Source organism: Cryptomeria japonica, chromosome 1, assembly GCF_030272615.1.
Source record: "Cryptomeria japonica chromosome 1, Sugi_1.0, whole genome shotgun sequence".
NCBI classification, from domain to species: Eukaryota; Viridiplantae; Streptophyta; class Pinopsida; order Cupressales; family Cupressaceae; genus Cryptomeria; species Cryptomeria japonica.
Window position 1 is genome coordinate 429,360,721 of NC_081405.1, and position 17,069 is coordinate 429,377,789.

The 17,069-nt window shown below is 33.3% G+C and overlaps 1 protein-coding gene across 1 annotated transcript in view; it reads right to left on the reverse strand.

Annotated features, from left to right (window-relative positions):
* The window catches only part of LOC131066104 (type 2 DNA topoisomerase 6 subunit B-like), a 39,249-nt gene extending 25,755 nt beyond the window's left edge, over positions 1-13,494 (reverse strand). The window contains exons 1-7 of the mRNA XM_059210316.1: positions 13,245-13,494; positions 13,049-13,166; positions 12,857-12,964; positions 12,513-12,539; positions 10,205-10,301; positions 9,945-10,020; positions 9,721-9,741 (exon numbers count right to left, since the gene is read on the reverse strand). Of these exons, the coding sequence (XP_059066299.1) occupies positions 9,721-9,741; positions 9,945-10,020; positions 10,205-10,301; positions 12,513-12,539; positions 12,857-12,964; positions 13,049-13,166; positions 13,245-13,265 (468 nt within the window). The 5' untranslated portion in view covers positions 13,266-13,494. The remainder of the gene's footprint in view (positions 1-9,720; positions 9,742-9,944; positions 10,021-10,204; positions 10,302-12,512; positions 12,540-12,856; positions 12,965-13,048; positions 13,167-13,244) is intronic.
* Between the last annotated feature and the right edge of the window lie 3,575 nt (positions 13,495-17,069).

Sequence of the window (17,069 nt, forward strand, 5' to 3'; positions counted from 1 at the left end):
AGGAATCAATACCTCCTAACCAGTTCTTGGCTTCTTGCTTGAGAGATAGCAACTAGTTGAGATTGTGAGATTGTTCTTTACACTGAAGAACAAATGGAGTTCATTGTTGTAGTGACATTTGATGTTTTCTGATGTGTTTTGGGTGTGTTTGTGAGTTTCCAGGTTGCCAATTGATTATAGAGCTGAAGTGGTTTTTCCATCATAAGTCTAAGAGGGAATTTTTGTTGCTTCTGGGTATTCTATTTATTTTCCAAGGGCCTAGGCGATCCTTTTTGCTAGTTTGCAGAGGTTAATTCGTAGTTTTGAATTTTATATTGCAAATCACCCTTCTTCCCAGGTTGTGCCATGTATGTGGTTGTCTTGGAAGGCGTGCATTAATGGTTTGATCAGATTGCAGTTGGTTGTTGGTCTTGGTTTGGACGCCTCCTCTCTAGAGTTCATTTGCACTTAGTTTCAAGACTTTCCATTGAGTTTTGAAGGAATTATGAGCATTTCAGTGTGTTCTTATGTTGCTGGTCTGTGTTTTCAGTCTACTGGCGAAGTATATCAGATTTAGAGTTTGGAGTTTTGAAAGATGTCGAATGTTGATTGGCACAATTTGACAAGTTTGTTTAAATAAAATTATTTGACCAGCGGGTTGATGTTTTGAGTTTTGAAGAGTTTTGAGGTTTGCTTGTGTGTTATAGACTTTTGAACATTACACAATAAAAGAGATATGCATAATACAACTAAACTAATACTAAAATTGAAGATCAGATCTCTGATTTTTATTACAGCAATACAATTTGACAAGAATGACAATTAATTTTGCCCAAGGTGCAAACTTGCATACCAAGAATCCCGAGCTTGCCTGGTTGAGCATCCTTATTTTACTGAAATTCAATATATGCTGATGTAATAGCTTGTTGAGTGTGGAATCAGCTCCAAATGACTTTATTGACTCTAGAACAAATTACCAAAAACAATTGGAGAAGAACTAAGCAGACCCAGATGGAAAACTGATTTCTTGCAAGGTAAAACCCTCCAGGAATGTAGTATTTCCCCACTAATTTGCTGACACAACTCCAGAATGATGCAATTCCTCCAAAATAATCATTAACTTCTTCTTATTAGCTGTCAACAATGAAATTTGTACAATAAAACCGCATACCCCTATTTTATTTCATTGAAAACTCCAGGCAAGATATGGTGGTACGGCTAGCCTAGGAAAGGTACGGCCTACTGATTGGGGAGTATATGCTTGCTGGAAATTGTGACTTTTCTGCTCGGATCAGAATTTTAGACTCTAATGTTGCTGTAATCCACCAAAATGCTCTTGAATTTGGTCCCAAAGTCCTGAAAAGAGCTTCCAATAACGATCAATATGTTGATAGATGTAAGGGTTTCCATCCTACACCTCAAATTTGGAGGTTTCCGTCCCCAAATTTGCTCCAAAACTCTGCCAATATGCTGCAGACCTACTGAAGGTAAAAAATTCTTCAAAAATCTTTAAAACATAATGCACAAATGAACTCCCAAACGCTCTTTTAACATTCCTCAAACCCTAATTCGAATTTGGGGTTAGGGTTGGACTTTTGGCATTATAAAACATGTTAAAATGTTTATTTTTATTAAAAAAATACTTCCCCTAAGTGGTTTGACCCATTGAGGGTCTAATTCTTCATTAAAAGTGACCATATTATTAAGTTATAACCTTTAAGTTATAACTTCTAGGAAAACGTGCCAAGGGGCCACTTTATTAATATAAAGTCATAAAATGAAACCCGTGACTCAGATCTGAATTCCGTCTGAAGCACTGTGATCACTGATGTTGCCTGAGTCCTACAGTCCAAATGACAGTTCCTCCTAAAAAGTAGGGACTTGCCCTAAAAAATAGGAACCTCTCTCCAAACACTTGTAACTGCTCAAAAGGATCCTACTCTTCTCCCTGGTCCCCCAGGTGGCCATCCAGTCAACTACCAGTTCTCCCTAAAAAATAGACCTCCCTAAAAAATAGGAACTGTTGTCTGAAGGTCCCAAATGGCTCACAAAGCCCCTGCAAAGCTCCATGATCCTCAGAATGAGTCCCCTAACCATACCGTTGACCTACGAAAACTCGAATGATAGGTCAACCCCTGCTCATCTCATGTCGCCTAGAAAAGGGGACATTACAAGTTTGGGGGATGATTTTGGGTAGAGTCTCTTGAAACTTGAGAAATACATTGAACATCATTTGCAACTGTTGGACAGCGATATTTCTTGATTTGCAATTAATGTTATGTATTGTAATGCTAACTAGTAGTACTAACAACAAACTTCATTCTGAATTTTTCCACAATACCCACTGAATAAGTGGAAGAGGCTGGCTTCACCGCCTATCTCTATTTTTTTTTGTACTCCTATCCTCCCACTGAATAAGTGGTTGAGTAGATAGTTTGTTAATTCCAGTACTCCTGCTGAATAAGTGGTTGAGTAATTGTCTTGTTTACTTCAGTCCTCTTGGATTTGTAATTTGCTGGTTATACTGCCAAATAGTTGTTAAATTCCAGTATTTCTTTATCCCGCTGAAAAGTGGAGGTGGCTGGTCTAACCGCCAATATGTATTGCTCTCAATATTTTATCATGCTAATGCTAATGGGTGAAATTATTGTGTGTAAAAATTCAAAAAAATTGTGGGGGACATTTCATTGCATGAAAGAGAGCAACAAATAGGGCGCATTAGGAAAAGGAAGAACAAGTTCTCTAAAGGTGCATGTTGTTAGATTTGACAAGGTAAAAAATAAGAGTGAGCTTCTCTATATATTGTAACCTCATTCCTTAGATTATATAATAGTGGTGTTGTTTTTCTTGCTGAGTTTTTGCTCAAAAGGGTTTCCCATGGTAAATCTAGTGTTGCTATGTGTGTATCCTTTGATTTATCATATATTGCTAGTTTTAGATGTTGGAAACACTGTTGTCATTGATGTCAAAGGAGAGAAGAACAAAGAACACAATCTCTGCCATCATATTGCTGCTGTCAAAAAAGAAAATTGTGTGCCTTATAAGTCCTACAATGATGGAGATTTAAACAAAGAAGAAAATATTTTTTGAGTCTCATTTGGGTTGGCCGGCCCATGCATTATTGACGCCCATATTGTTGATTGCCCCTCCTTGATTTTGGCAACCATGTCTTGTAAATTAAAAAATTTAATTTGATATTTTTGGGGCCTCCTCGGCATGGGCCAACCTCCTTAGTGTGGTCACCCATCTTGGAAAAAGTTAATAATTTTATTTATTTTTGCAAGTGGCTGACCTCCTTGAGGAAGAATCGCCTCCCTTCATGAAGAGGCATAAGGAAGGTATGAATAGAAATTATGTGGAGGTAAATGAAAGCAAGCCATTAAAGAAATATCTTTAAGATTGATAGCAGACTTTCAAGGAGATTTATGGCAGATTAATAAATCCTTAGTGAGATCAAGAGAAAAAAATGCTACACAGGAAGGTCAAAATTATTTCAAAGAGATTGTCGACCTTTGTGGGCCTACAAGAACACAAAGTTTGCAAGGTGAGAGTTATTTTATGTTTCTTGCTAATGATTACTCTAGGATGACATGGGTCACTTTCCTAAAATAAAAAACGGAAGCATTTGAGAAGCTCAAAGCTTTTAAAGCCTTGGTTGGAAATGAAACTAGCTTGAAGATCAAGTGTTTGAGATTAAATTATGGTGGTGAGTTTACATCAAATGAATTTGAATACTTTTGTGAGCATCATGGAATAAAAAGACATTTTTCAAGTAGCACCAAAAGAAACTCATGTGCAAGCAGTCAAAAGAATATTTAAATATCTAAAGGGCACTTTCGTTTTTGACTTGTGGTATTCAAGAGTGAAGATTTCACCCTAACGACATTTACAAATGTGGATTGGGTAGGCAATGTTGATGATAGAAAAAGTACAAATGGAGGAGCATTCTTTCTTGATAGTAGTCTAGTGTCTTGGTTAAGCAAGAAATTTCAGTTTCTTTATCCACAGCAAAGGCAGAATACATAGTAGCAGTATCATGTTGCACACAAGTTCTATGGATGAAGTAGACATTGAAAGACATGAAGCTAGAATATGATCATTCTATTCCCATGCTTTGTGACGACGTGAGTGCAATCAATATTTCAAAGAATCCAGTAATGGACTCTAGGACAAAGTACATTCCTATCAAGTATCATTTCGTAAGAGAACAAGTTATAGAAGAGAATGTCAGGTCAGAGTATGTTGCCACAAAAAAACACACTGCAAATATCTTCACAAAGCCCCTACCTAAAGAAAAATTTGAGTATTTAAGGCAAAAATTGGGAGCAATATCAATCGCATCCAATCACTAAATTCCTAAGGAGAAGCATGAATTCACGGAGAGTTAAACATTGTATTATCTTTTGTAATGTCCCCTTCTCAGTTCTAGATTGATGGATGGAATCTTAGCCTATTTTGGAAACCCATAGACTAACCAAAGACTAAATTAGGGTTTTTGTCTTCAGAAAGGTTTTCGGAGAGGTGTTTGCAAGAGTTCTACAGTTTGCTCTCTAGTTTCTTTCTGGGTTTTTCGTGAGCTTCAGGATGGTATGACATGCATTCCAATCAGAGAAGATTTCTGAATTTACTATTTTTAGTAAATTGTGACAGGATGACAGTTGTTTGCTTTATAGGGTTTTTCTGGGTTTTTTTAGAGCTCCAACGTGGTTTGACATGCAAATTCTTCGAAGATGATTTCCAGACTTACTAATTTTAGTAAGTCATGACTACTGCTCAGAATGTGATGAAAATGACTTTTGACACACTATTTTTAGCAATATGCTATTTATAGTAAGTACTATTTTTAGCAATATGCTATTTTTGGCAGGGGTTCTGCAGCTCAACTCAGTGGCTATTTCCGGCAGTGTTATTTTTGGCAGGATCCTATGATCGAACTCACATGACTATTTTTTGCAATGCAATTCAGTGCCTTGGCCTTAGCTCATTTTGGCAGGATTGAGTTTTTGGAAGCAAAAGTATTTTTTAATACTTTATTATTCCCCCTGGCCTAGGCGTAATTTGTGTTGTGACTTCAAGGGGTCGCCATGGTGTTTTTAATTAGATTATAACTCAAGGCAAGTTGGACGATTTTCTAAGTAAGATTGTCTAGGTTATATTATTATTTATAAGTCATTGTTGAGCGCTCACTTATTTTAATAAGGTGACTCTGATATGATCTTGGACGACTTAGAGAAGGGAAATATTCTTTTTATCCTAAGTCTATTTGGCGAAATATTCCACCTTCATATTGAGACACCAAAGTACAATTTCATCAATATTATTTTATGAGTTATATTTATCATAAATGGCGATTTATGGTGAATGTGAGTTAGGCGAACTTGTGTAAAAGAAATAAATGAAATGCAATGCCTAATGAAGGTGAAATGTAATGGCATTTGGTTTGGACGCATTTGGAGAGCATTTGAATTTGAATTTGGCCTGGCAAAAGCTATAAATAAGGACCTTGGGCTCTCTTTTTGGTATCCATGAAGAAATTATAACAAAGTGCTACCGAAATTTGGAATGAAGCTTCGGGGAATACATACCTCCCAGCTACCGCTTGATTCCTTGCTTGCAATACAACAACTAGTTGAGCTTGTGACCTCTCTTCATTCGGAGGAGTGGATTGAAGGACAATGTTGCAGATTTATGTATCAATTTCAAATGTTTGGAGTGTTTTTTGAGTGTTCGGGTTGCTGGTCACGAAGTGTGCTGAAGTAGATTGTTGGTCGTTGGTCTCTGTGTGTTATTCTCCTCAAACTGGGTATTTCCTCTATCTCTCTGTCTGGTTTAGGATTTTATTTTAGCAAATCGCCCCTTAGCTGGTCGTACCATGTGACTGAGTGCTTTGGGATGCATGCATAGTGTATTTGGGTCAGCTTGTTGTAGTTTGTTCTTCTAGGCTTGATCGCCTACCTCCTTGGAGTCAATTGCTTTCAGTCTCATGTCATTCGGTTAAGAATTGAGAGAGTTGTGAGTGTTTTAGTGGGATTTGGTGTTGCTGGTCTGTGTTTTCAGCATGCTGGGAGTTTATCAAATTTTGAAATTTCTGATTTTGGAGTGTTTTTCTTGTGTGGAGAGTCCCTTGTACCTTGTAGAGCTGATTGAGCAATATGTGCGGCTGTATCTAGTGATTTACCTTTGTTGCAAACATGATAATTATTGTAATGTTGAATAGTAGTACTATTAGCAAGTAATATTTGGAATTGCTCTTCATTTCCCACTGAACAAGTAGAAGAGGTTGGCTTGCCGCCTATATCTTATTTTGTATTACTGTCCTCCCGCTGCATAAGTGGTAGAGTTGATTGTTAATTTTATTCCCAATCCTCCCGCTGGATAAGCAGTTGAGTGATTGTTATTTCAGTTTCTTGGCTTGTCCTTGGCTGATTTACCGCCAAGTGATTTCTTTAGTTTTCTGTCACCTGCTGTATAAGCGGAAGGAGCTGGCTTGCCACCCAAGCATTGTAATATTTCCAGTTATTTGAAGCTAATGATCCCCTCAACACCGTATGCTCTCACCTTCCTATATTGGGCACTTGGTGATCAGAAAGTGGAAAGGTTACAATTTCAGCATTATTCTATCTTGATTTCCTAACCTTAATGGGTTCTTGTTGTGATTGTAACTGGAAATAAGTTGGAAACAATTGTGGGGATATTACATCTTTCAGCTCCTTGAAGAATTTTCCATTGATGTCAAAGGGGGAGAGTTGCAAAAAGGGGATGTATTACAATCAGGGGAAGAAGTAGGTACTTGCTATATTCCTAGATTATTTCTTTGCAAGTTGTCATCAACGACAAAGAGGGAGATTGTTGGAAACATTGTTATTATTGATGTCAAAGGGGGGGGAGTTTCAAAAAGTTGAAGTATTACAATCAAGGGAAGAAGTATGTACTTTCTATATTCCTAGATTATTTCTTTGCTAATTGCCATCAATGACAAAGGGGGAGATTGTTGGAAACATTGTTGTTATTGATGTCAAAGGGAGAAGAACGAACACAATTGCTTCCATCATATTGCTACTGCCAAAGAAGAAAATTGTATGCATTATCATGCAAGATAGAGGTTTAAACAAAGAAGAAGAAAAAAATGTTGAATTTCAGGGCTGGCTGACCCATGCATTATTTGCACACATATTGCTAATCATCCCTCCTTGATTTTGATGCCCACATCTTGTAAAATAAAAAATCTAATTTAATATTTTTCGGGCCTCCTTGGCATGGGCCAGCCCCCTTAGGGTAGTTGCCCATATTGGAAATAGTTAATATAAAAATAAAATTTTATTTATTTTTGTAAGCGGCCAACCTCCTTGAGGAAGAATCGCCTCCCTTCATGAAGAGGCATAAGGTATAAATAGAAATTGTGTGGGGGTAAATGAAAGCAAACAATTAAAGAAATATTTTTCTAATTTATAACAGACTTTCAAGGAGATTTATAACAAATTTATAAGCAGATTTACAAGACTTATAAACAGATTTTATGAAGGAGATTCATTATCATGCTTTGAAGAAGCAATAATCAAGAAGACAAAAGTTTTGTTGGTTTCGCCTCCCTTCATGAAGAGGCATAAGGTATAAATAGAAATTGTGTGGGGGTAAACGAAAGCAAACAATTAAAGAAATATTTTTCTAATTTATAACAGACTTTCAAGGAGATTTATAACAAATTTATAAGCAGATTTACAAGACTTATAAACAGATTTTATGAAGGAGATTCATTATCATGCTTTGAAGAAGCAATAATCAAGAAGACAAAAGTTTTGTTGGTTTGGAGGTTTGTGCCTCCTAATAGAAGAGATCGGTGTCTCTTGCTAAGTTGGAGCTTAGTGGTGGGGATTGGTGTCTCCTATGAGTTGGTTCCTATGAGGATTTGTAAAGAGAATTTCATTGTTGGCTAGATTTGTATAGAAGATCCAAGGAGTCTTTTCTCCGTGGTTTCCTCCCAAAAGGGTTTCAATGTAAATCTTATGTATCTTAGTTGGTAGATCTTGTGTGATTGATATTTTCATGGTTGTTGGATTTTAAATTAGTAAAAGTTCATCTTATATTAATTCACCCCCTCTCTCACTATAACTATGTGTGCTCACCATTGGATTTTAAACCTATTCAACACACTTCTTCCCTTCAAATTATTCAAAAAATAATTATATTGCTGATAGACTACAAATATAGCTCAAACAAGAAAACTAATACTTATAAACTGATCGATCTGCACCTAGGAGGGATCAATGTAGCTTGTGGTGCCAAGCTCAATCAGAACTATTGCTTAAGGGCACTAACTTTTAGATAGAAATTTAGAAATTCCTACTAGAAGCCAAATAATGGAAGACCAAGACTCACCACTTAGAAGTCCACCTTGGACGTCACTTTAGAGATTTGCACTTGGGTCTACACAATGAGAGAAACCAATATTTTAACAACTTGATCTCAACCTCTTAGACTTATTATCAATAATATCCTAAAAGATCCCTAGAAATAAGAAGCCATTGCTGCATTATGCTCCTTATGGTGATTGGGTACCACTTTGGCACAATGACAATTTATCCTCATGTAGATTCAAAATCTTTTGCAAGTAAATATTTAGCTGGAAGATGGTAAGGAAGAAGAAGAAACTACAACATGGGATGCAATTTTTATAGAGGAGAAAAACTAGTTAAGGAGGAAAGAATGATATCATGACCTTTCACCCCAGAGTGCTTTCCACTACTAACTAATGCATTGCTCTTTGTTGCTTCACCTTCGGGAATGATATTCATGATAATTCGAACTTATTGCATTTTCATTGGTTCAAAGCCTTCATTATAATTAAGCTTTTACAATTTTGTTAGACTTAAGAGTACTCAATATTATATGCTTATGCTCTTTGTTTTGGGATATAGATCCCTTGCTCATATATTCATGGGTTTTGCTTCGACATTTGCCATATTTTTGCTTATGGATCATGCTTCTACATTGGCCACAATTTTATTGTTGTTATATACAATTATATATTTATCACTAAATAAACTAAAGAAATTTATCTCATTATCTGTATAGGTTTAATTTTGTCTCGATTTTCTCATAAACAGTACCCCCAACAATTGCTAAATTGGTATTCTACCAAATGAAATTATTATTCTATGACTTAGCAGCATTTTAATAAAGTATTATCCTATGACTTAGCAGCATTATAAATAAATTAACTTCTTAAAAATTACTAATTGAAAATCTTAAAAGAAACTTTTAGTTGGTCACTCTGTTTCCAGGCATATGACTCCTAATTTTAAAAATTTAATTCAATGTAAGCATTTACATCAACCCATAAATATCTTGTATGATATCAATGATCAACCAAAGTTAAATGCTAGTACGGTCTAAAGCTAAGAAATACAAGCATCTTCTTACACGAAACTATTTCTGTAATTTCAACTAAAATTGTTCTTAAAAAAAGATTATTTTCAGACAGAGAATTTATGAAAAAATGACCCACAGCCATGATGAGAATAATGGATCCATCATTTGCACTGTGAAATGTATGACATGACAAAAGCGTAAAGAAAAATCCATTGAGTTTTGAATTTCTATCCAGCAATAACTATAAGAAATTAAATAACTAGTAAGGGTTCAAATTATTTCCAATTTTCCATGTAAGAAATCAAATAAACTACACTCACACAACTCTAAGAAAAAAAAATACAGAAGATCGCTACCAACTGAATATCTTACCGGAATCTGCAAGATGGCTATCTGCATCACAGAAATTTTCACAAATCAAAAAGCCTTTACTGAAATGTTCAACTTGTACAATAACTATTCACTATCATAGCAAATAAGGCCCTTTCCATAAGCCATTAATGTGAATCTTGAAATTCTTTTAATTTTCTTTTTTTCAAAACTTCATATTTCTTGTTCTAAAAAAGGAACATGTGGCATATTTAATATTGACGTACCTTCTGACATAAATCCTTTATGTATACAATAAATTCTTCAAGATTTCCTTGAACTGAAAAGGATGCTTCTGTGCCACTAAAACATACGAGCATTTAGAAGACAATTAGCTGCATGGGGACAGCCAAATCTTATCGCCTACCATTTCATTTCAATTGTACCAGGAACCCTTGTCTTTAAAAAATTAAATGAAACAACGATTGAAAGGATGGCAAATATAGAATGAAAATGGTCTAAATGAAGCCAAATAGTTGAGATTTACCTGAAAGTATTTCTGCCCTTTGAAGATGTACCCACCTGCACTACCCTGCTCTCTCCCCAATTCAGCCAGAAGTGCTGAACTTCAGTCTTTTCCATATCTTCATGCAGCATACCATATTTTGTTTGGAATTTCATCAATAATAATAATAACAGCTTTAGATAATTTATAGTTGCAACTGCATTTTCTCAAACCTCCTTGTAAATCATCTTTAAGTTAAATGTATTTCAAGGAAAAAGAGCGAGAGGACAGGCAAAAAGAAAGCTATTCGGGAGCATGGTAGTGCACAGAATTAGCAGCTGGAAAGCAAAAGAGGGAAAAGAAGCAGAAAGGATAGGCAAGCTTCAGGCTGAAGCATTCCACTGCTGACCATTACATCACTCTTGAGTGCTTGATTGAAGAAGTATGGGATACCCAAGGAAAAGAGGCTTTTTATTGCTTTGTTGATTTTTAAAATGCATTTGACATGTTGTCTAGAGGCAACCTTTAGAGCTGGAGGAAGGGATTTGAGTTCCAAATGCATTAGAGCGATAGTTCATAGGCTTTATGAACAGATCAAGACCACAATGGAGAAATGTCTGAATGCTTTGAAAGTAACATTGATGTCAAACAAATTTGTCAACTATCCTCCAATCTATTTGGGCTATACATTGATAAGATAGAGGAGTGGATAACCAAAGTTGGTGTGGGGAGGGAGATGGAGCGTTCAGCTTGCCTAATATGTAGTAAGATACTCATCTATGTGAATGATCCATAGTTAGAAAGAACACCTAAGAGCTTTAGAGCTCTTTCACCAAGAGGTTGCGATGCAAGTGAATACCAACAAAACCAAAGCCATGATCTTTTCTTTACGGAGAAAAAGAAACAAATTAATTTCCCTTTTAGGGAAGTCCACTGGAAGTAAAAGAAAACAAGCACCTCAAGCTTTAATATCACGACAAGCTCAGTTGGGAAACATGAAAGACAAAAATAATACAAGGGGGGTAGAAGGCTTTATACTCACTACAAAATAGGCACACGGATGTAGAATTATGTACTTGAAAGATCAAGAGAACCTTCTTCAGCTTGCTTATCACACTAGTGGTTCTATATGGGTGTGAAATTTGGGGCAGCAATGTGTCAGATCTGAAATAGAGATAGATAGAGACATTCCAAAAACATTTAATCACAAGCAGCCTCAAAATCAAAGAATCCATCCTGTATAAGATTCTATTAGCTGAGACAAATACTTCCCTGTTAGAGGCATCACCAATGACTCAGATGTTATCTAAAAAGGAAACAAAGTATGGAGACCCATCAATGGCCCAGAAATGGTGATAGAGGAAGAGCTAAGCAAAAGGAAGAACACATGGATAAATCAAAATAAAATGTGGATGAGTAAATGGGACATTATCATGCAAAAGTATCCAAACACTAATGAGAAAATTAAATAATATTTTTGAGAAATTCAAGAAAGTCATGTGGACAAAGCAAATTGAGCAAAAGAAAGCATATTGTATCAAAGAGTTTAACTCCACCTAGGATCATGACAAAAAGACCAACATAGAAGCAGAAATCAAGAGGAAAGTGTAGAAGTTGATGATTCAATTAAAGACTAACTCCCATTATCTTAGGTATGAGACTGATAGGTAGACAACACCTAAGGAGGACTGTGGACTGAGAACAATTATTTTGCAAAAGGGGGTGATGGAGACAGAATGGAACTAGATCATGGAGTGTGCAACCCGCAGTGGTATCTATATCAAATACAAAGACAACCTGAAAGTAGACAACCTAACTGTCTTTTTTGAGGAGGTGAGGCTAAACAAAGCAGAAAGCTTTTTGATCAAGATTGACAGTAGAAGATCTGACATCAAAAAGAGATTGAAAATTTTGTAAGGTTAATAGGGCCACCCCTTGTGTCAAGTGGATGTGCTAGTGGATGTGTTAGCGTATAACACCATTACTATAGCTCTTGGTCCCATGGACTGCTTGGTAATATGGATGTCATTAAAATCTTTCATTTCATTTTAATATTGTCCATAATGGATTATCTCTCCAATTAAAACATGTTTAACTTTTTATAACTAAATTCTATTCAAATGACCATACCAAAACAACACCTGCAAAGAGGTAATAATGAGGTCCAAAAGTAGTGGGTGATGCAATTAAGTTTACTTTTAAGATCCATAATTTGTCATCTATGGAGTATGTATATAAATAAAACTCTATGGAGTGTATATGACCCCGAACCCTACATCGTATGAAACATAAATACCTGCTCCTCTTAAGATTCGAAACTATAAAATCTGAGAAAAAAGTTTTTTATTACCTGTGGTTTTGATGCTTAGCTCTCCATCTGCAATAGCAGAAACATATATCAGTAATAGAGTTAAAATGATTTGGAAAAGCTATGTATTATACATTTAAATTTCATCAAACATTTGGGATCACACCCTGGCAATCTATTTTATCTAACTATCCTGAAGGTGAATCACAAGTGTGATCTGAAAACGTACACAATTCATGGACTGAAAATTCCATGCTTATTATAATTTATATATCAGCTATACTAAAATATGTTGAAGCAAACAACACACAAGAAGAGAGAGATAATTAGAAATTCACATTATAATTAAGAATTTATAGGGAAACTAAGTTGGCAATCAACTTCACCCCAGCATTGCGGTGAGCTGAAAAAGATGTCATTTGCACGGTGTAAATTGATATTGCTATAAGAAAGTAAAAATTCCGGTAAGTTGATTCCCCGCCCTGTATCTGAGACTGTTTCATATCAAGACACAAATTCCGTCAGCATTTGCGCTAAAATAATTAATCATGCTGGTGCTAAAATAAGATGGTGCTTACTTGATATCTGAAAAGTGGTGGAACTGGAACTTTTGCTAGCGCCGGGATATTTGATTGCGATTGTGATCCGGCAAAGTCTGTCAGTCGCTTGACATCTGTGGATTGCACTTGACACCAACTGCAATAACAAATTGGAAAATTAATTAGCGTTTGAAGAAGGGCGACATTATTTTTTTTAAGGAGAGAGCTTACTTACAGCTCGACAGACATTGTCCATTTCTGTTTGAATAGATGAAGATTTCGAGGACGTGTATCTATATGTCTGTCATATGAATTTCATGAAATGCTACTGCATAAGAAATTTATTTCAGTCTTATGCAAATTGTTAATCTATGTAAAATTTCTTTTGGCCTTAACAGGTTATTACTGGGAAATTTTCTAAGTAAATGCACTCTCGTAAATGGCGGGCGATGTTCGCGCTCAACCAGGCTCCAAATATTTCGACAGAGATGGTGCAATAAACATACAAACCAAGCAAAATATGTTACGTATTTATTTTTATTATTGTGGAATTTTTTTTTCTTAATAAAAATTTACTTAATTATTTTGGGAGATACTTCAATGGATGTAGATCTAGTCATTTTAATTTAGTATATGATTGAATTTTTTATATTTATTGTGATGATGAATTTTGACGTTTTATTATTTTACTTTTTTAATAGTTTACAAAGAATCTATTATTAAAATATATATAATTGTCTTGAATGTTAATATAAGCTTTACGCTTTAATATAAAGTGTTTTATTAACTTAATCGTTTTAGTTGTTGAAAAGATGTATACCCTCCTCTCATCCTTATATAGGTTTCTTTTTTCTTTTTTCTTTTGTCTTTTATCCATTTGTTTCACATTTAAGAAGATGTGAGTTAGTCTTCATTTATATTATGAGCATGTTTGCTCTCCAAATAACATTTACCCTGTATAGATAAACTCATCAAGGTAGTATTTCATCATTCTTTCTAATGTCTTTTGGTGATGATGGAGAAGTAACTTTACATGAAAATAAACGCTTATCGTATAGATTGTAGACATCTAAAAAAATTCTCACCTTAATTAAATAAATGTTTATTATTTATTTAATTAAATACAATGTATTTTTCTCTTAATTAAATAAATATTTTTATTTAATTAATTCATTAGCCTTTCCTTTTCAATAGTTAAACAAGGACGCAAAGCCTCAAGTTCCTGCCATTAAAAGAATGAGAGTAATGGATAGAGAGAAAGAGGAAGAGATAGCTACATATACATGGAGAAATAAAGCTATTCAAATAAAATTTTATTTATAAATCAAAAGTGAATAAACTTTCATTTATAAAATTTATTCAATTATAAAATTTATTCACTTTTGAACTAAAATAAACTTCATAATAAGTATAATAATAAACTTTATAAATAAGTATAGCATTATTATTATAATAAGTACAACATTATTATATTAAGCATTAAACAAATTCTCATTATAAGTATAAAATAAGTAATAATAAAGTTATATTTTTAATTATATATATAATAAAATTAATTTATAATTATTACTAAAAAATTATAAAGTTTATTGGATTAGAAATGGTGTTAGTTAGTTAGAGATAAAGTTTCAGTTATAATTCAAAAATTCAAAAGTAAATAAACTTTCACTTATAAAGTTTATTCAATTATAAAATTTATTCACTTCTGAATAAATTTGATAAGTGAAACTTTATTCACTTTGAATTAAAATAATCTTTAATAAGTATAACATTTTATACTTATAATAAGTATAACATTATTTTGCAATTCTTTTGTATATTTTCAATTAAAAAAAATATAACATTATTATTATAAAATAAGTAATAATAATATTAGTTTTAAAATTAGGATTAGGGTTAGGTATATAATTAAAGATAAGGTTTAATAAGTATAACATTTTATACTTATAATAAGTATAACATTATTTTGCAATTCTTTTGTATATTTTCAATTAAAAAAAATATAACATTATTATTATAAAATAAGTAATAATAATATTAGTTTTAAAATTAGGATTAGGGTTAGGTATATAATTAAAGATAAGGTTGGGGTAATAATTATTGTGAGGGGAGGAGTTAGGGTTAGAATTTGAGTTAGGGATAGGGATAAAATTATTATTGATGTTAGAATTTTATATAAAATTATTAAAGATATATATACCTAATTCAGAATTAGGTTTAGTGTTAAATTTTCATAATGTATTAAAGTTATATATGCTAATGTTACAAATTTAATGTTATATTTTTATATAGATTGTTACAATTTCTTTTTGCTATGTTAGAAGGCTAATGATTACCTTAATGCTTACATTAGCATTTCCAATTAGATATTTAAAAAGTTTAAAAATTATATAATTAATATATATTTAAAAAATAAAAGAAATAATTTAAATAAAATAAATTAAAAAATAAAAATATAATAGAATTAAATATATTAAAAATTTACTAAAAATATAATTAAAATTTATTAAGTAAAATATAATAAAAATATATAAAATTTAAAAAAATAAAAAAAATTATATAAATAAAATGTATTAACAAATAAAATAAATATTAAATAAAGTAGATTTTAAAAACATATTACAAAATAATATAAAATAGTATATATTAAAAATCTATTTAAAATATAATTAAAATTTATTATATAAAATATAAATAAATTATTTAAAATATTAAATAAATTCATCAAAAAGTATAATATCAACATGCGAAGAAATTAAATTTGAAAATGAAGTAGAAAAAACACCACTATTTTTAGTGGGGGTCACGTCCAACCGCTAACTCACTTGTCGTGGGCCCGGTCAAAAAGAATGAACATTTTATAATTTAAATTAATATTTCTTTATCCACTTAATCATCTTGCATTAGTATCACCGCTATAAAAAAATCGCATGGAGCAAGGCAATGTCACATCAGCACATGAATTGGTCATTAAATTTCTGACCATTTTTAATTATGACAGTTATTAATTGTACATAAAAATTATGTATATTTTTGTTCACAAAAATTAAATTTTATGCCTACGGAAATTCATATAGACCAATCACAGCATAAAGAAATCATTTTTTAAATATTTTTTGTTAAAAAATAAGCAAGTTAACTTTTGAAAATAGAAAAATTTATTTTAGTTTGAAAAATTTTCAACTCTGATTGGTTACCAAGGACAATGACTAATAGCTATTTAATACCATGGTGGATGCATAAGTATTCCTCCATGAGCAGGAACTAATAAATATTTATTACTTAATTAATTATTCTAATCCCACATTAATTAATGCCAATGGAGATTATTATTTTTCTCCGTAAACCACAAAAATTCGCCCGTAAAATTAAAATTTTCCTCTGGAATTATACAACTTTCGCCAGGTTTTTACACCTTGTCCAAGGGCGGGGTTTCTTAAAGTTTTTCATGTTCCCTTTTGTTGTCATAGGTGTTATAAGACTAGACATATGGTTGCCCATTGTTCCAAACGAAAGGAAGATAATTAGGTTACTTGGTGGAGGGATGTCTCTCCCCACCACAATTTTTTGGAGAAGGAAGATTCAAGTTTGGAGAGGAATATTGTGGCCAATGAGGTTGAAAAAGATCCATCAAATTGCAAGGTTGATCCTCTTGATCCCTCAAAAAACATGGTTGATCCTCCAACCCCATTGAAGGTTTCCACCTCAGGGGCCAAAATTGGATCATTGTCAATGAGAAAGGATATCCTTATGGTAGTTGATGCATCTTCCCTAATAAAGGAGATAGGGGGCATTCTGAGTATTCTTCTGCTATGCCCTCTATGGTGGGATCCTATAGTTGAATTAATGGGTGGAGATGGTGATAAGGAAAATTGGATAATGGTGCAATGAAAAAGAAAGAAAAATGAGACCCCATTCAATATGTTTCTTCTCTATCATGCTGAAAGAAAAGCAAAATTCTAGATGTGCTACTTGTAATGCAGTTCCAAACCTTGTGTTATGGGGTCCCTTATGCAATTGTTTGGTGCATTCACCTATAGCTAGTAAGAGTTGAGTGAGG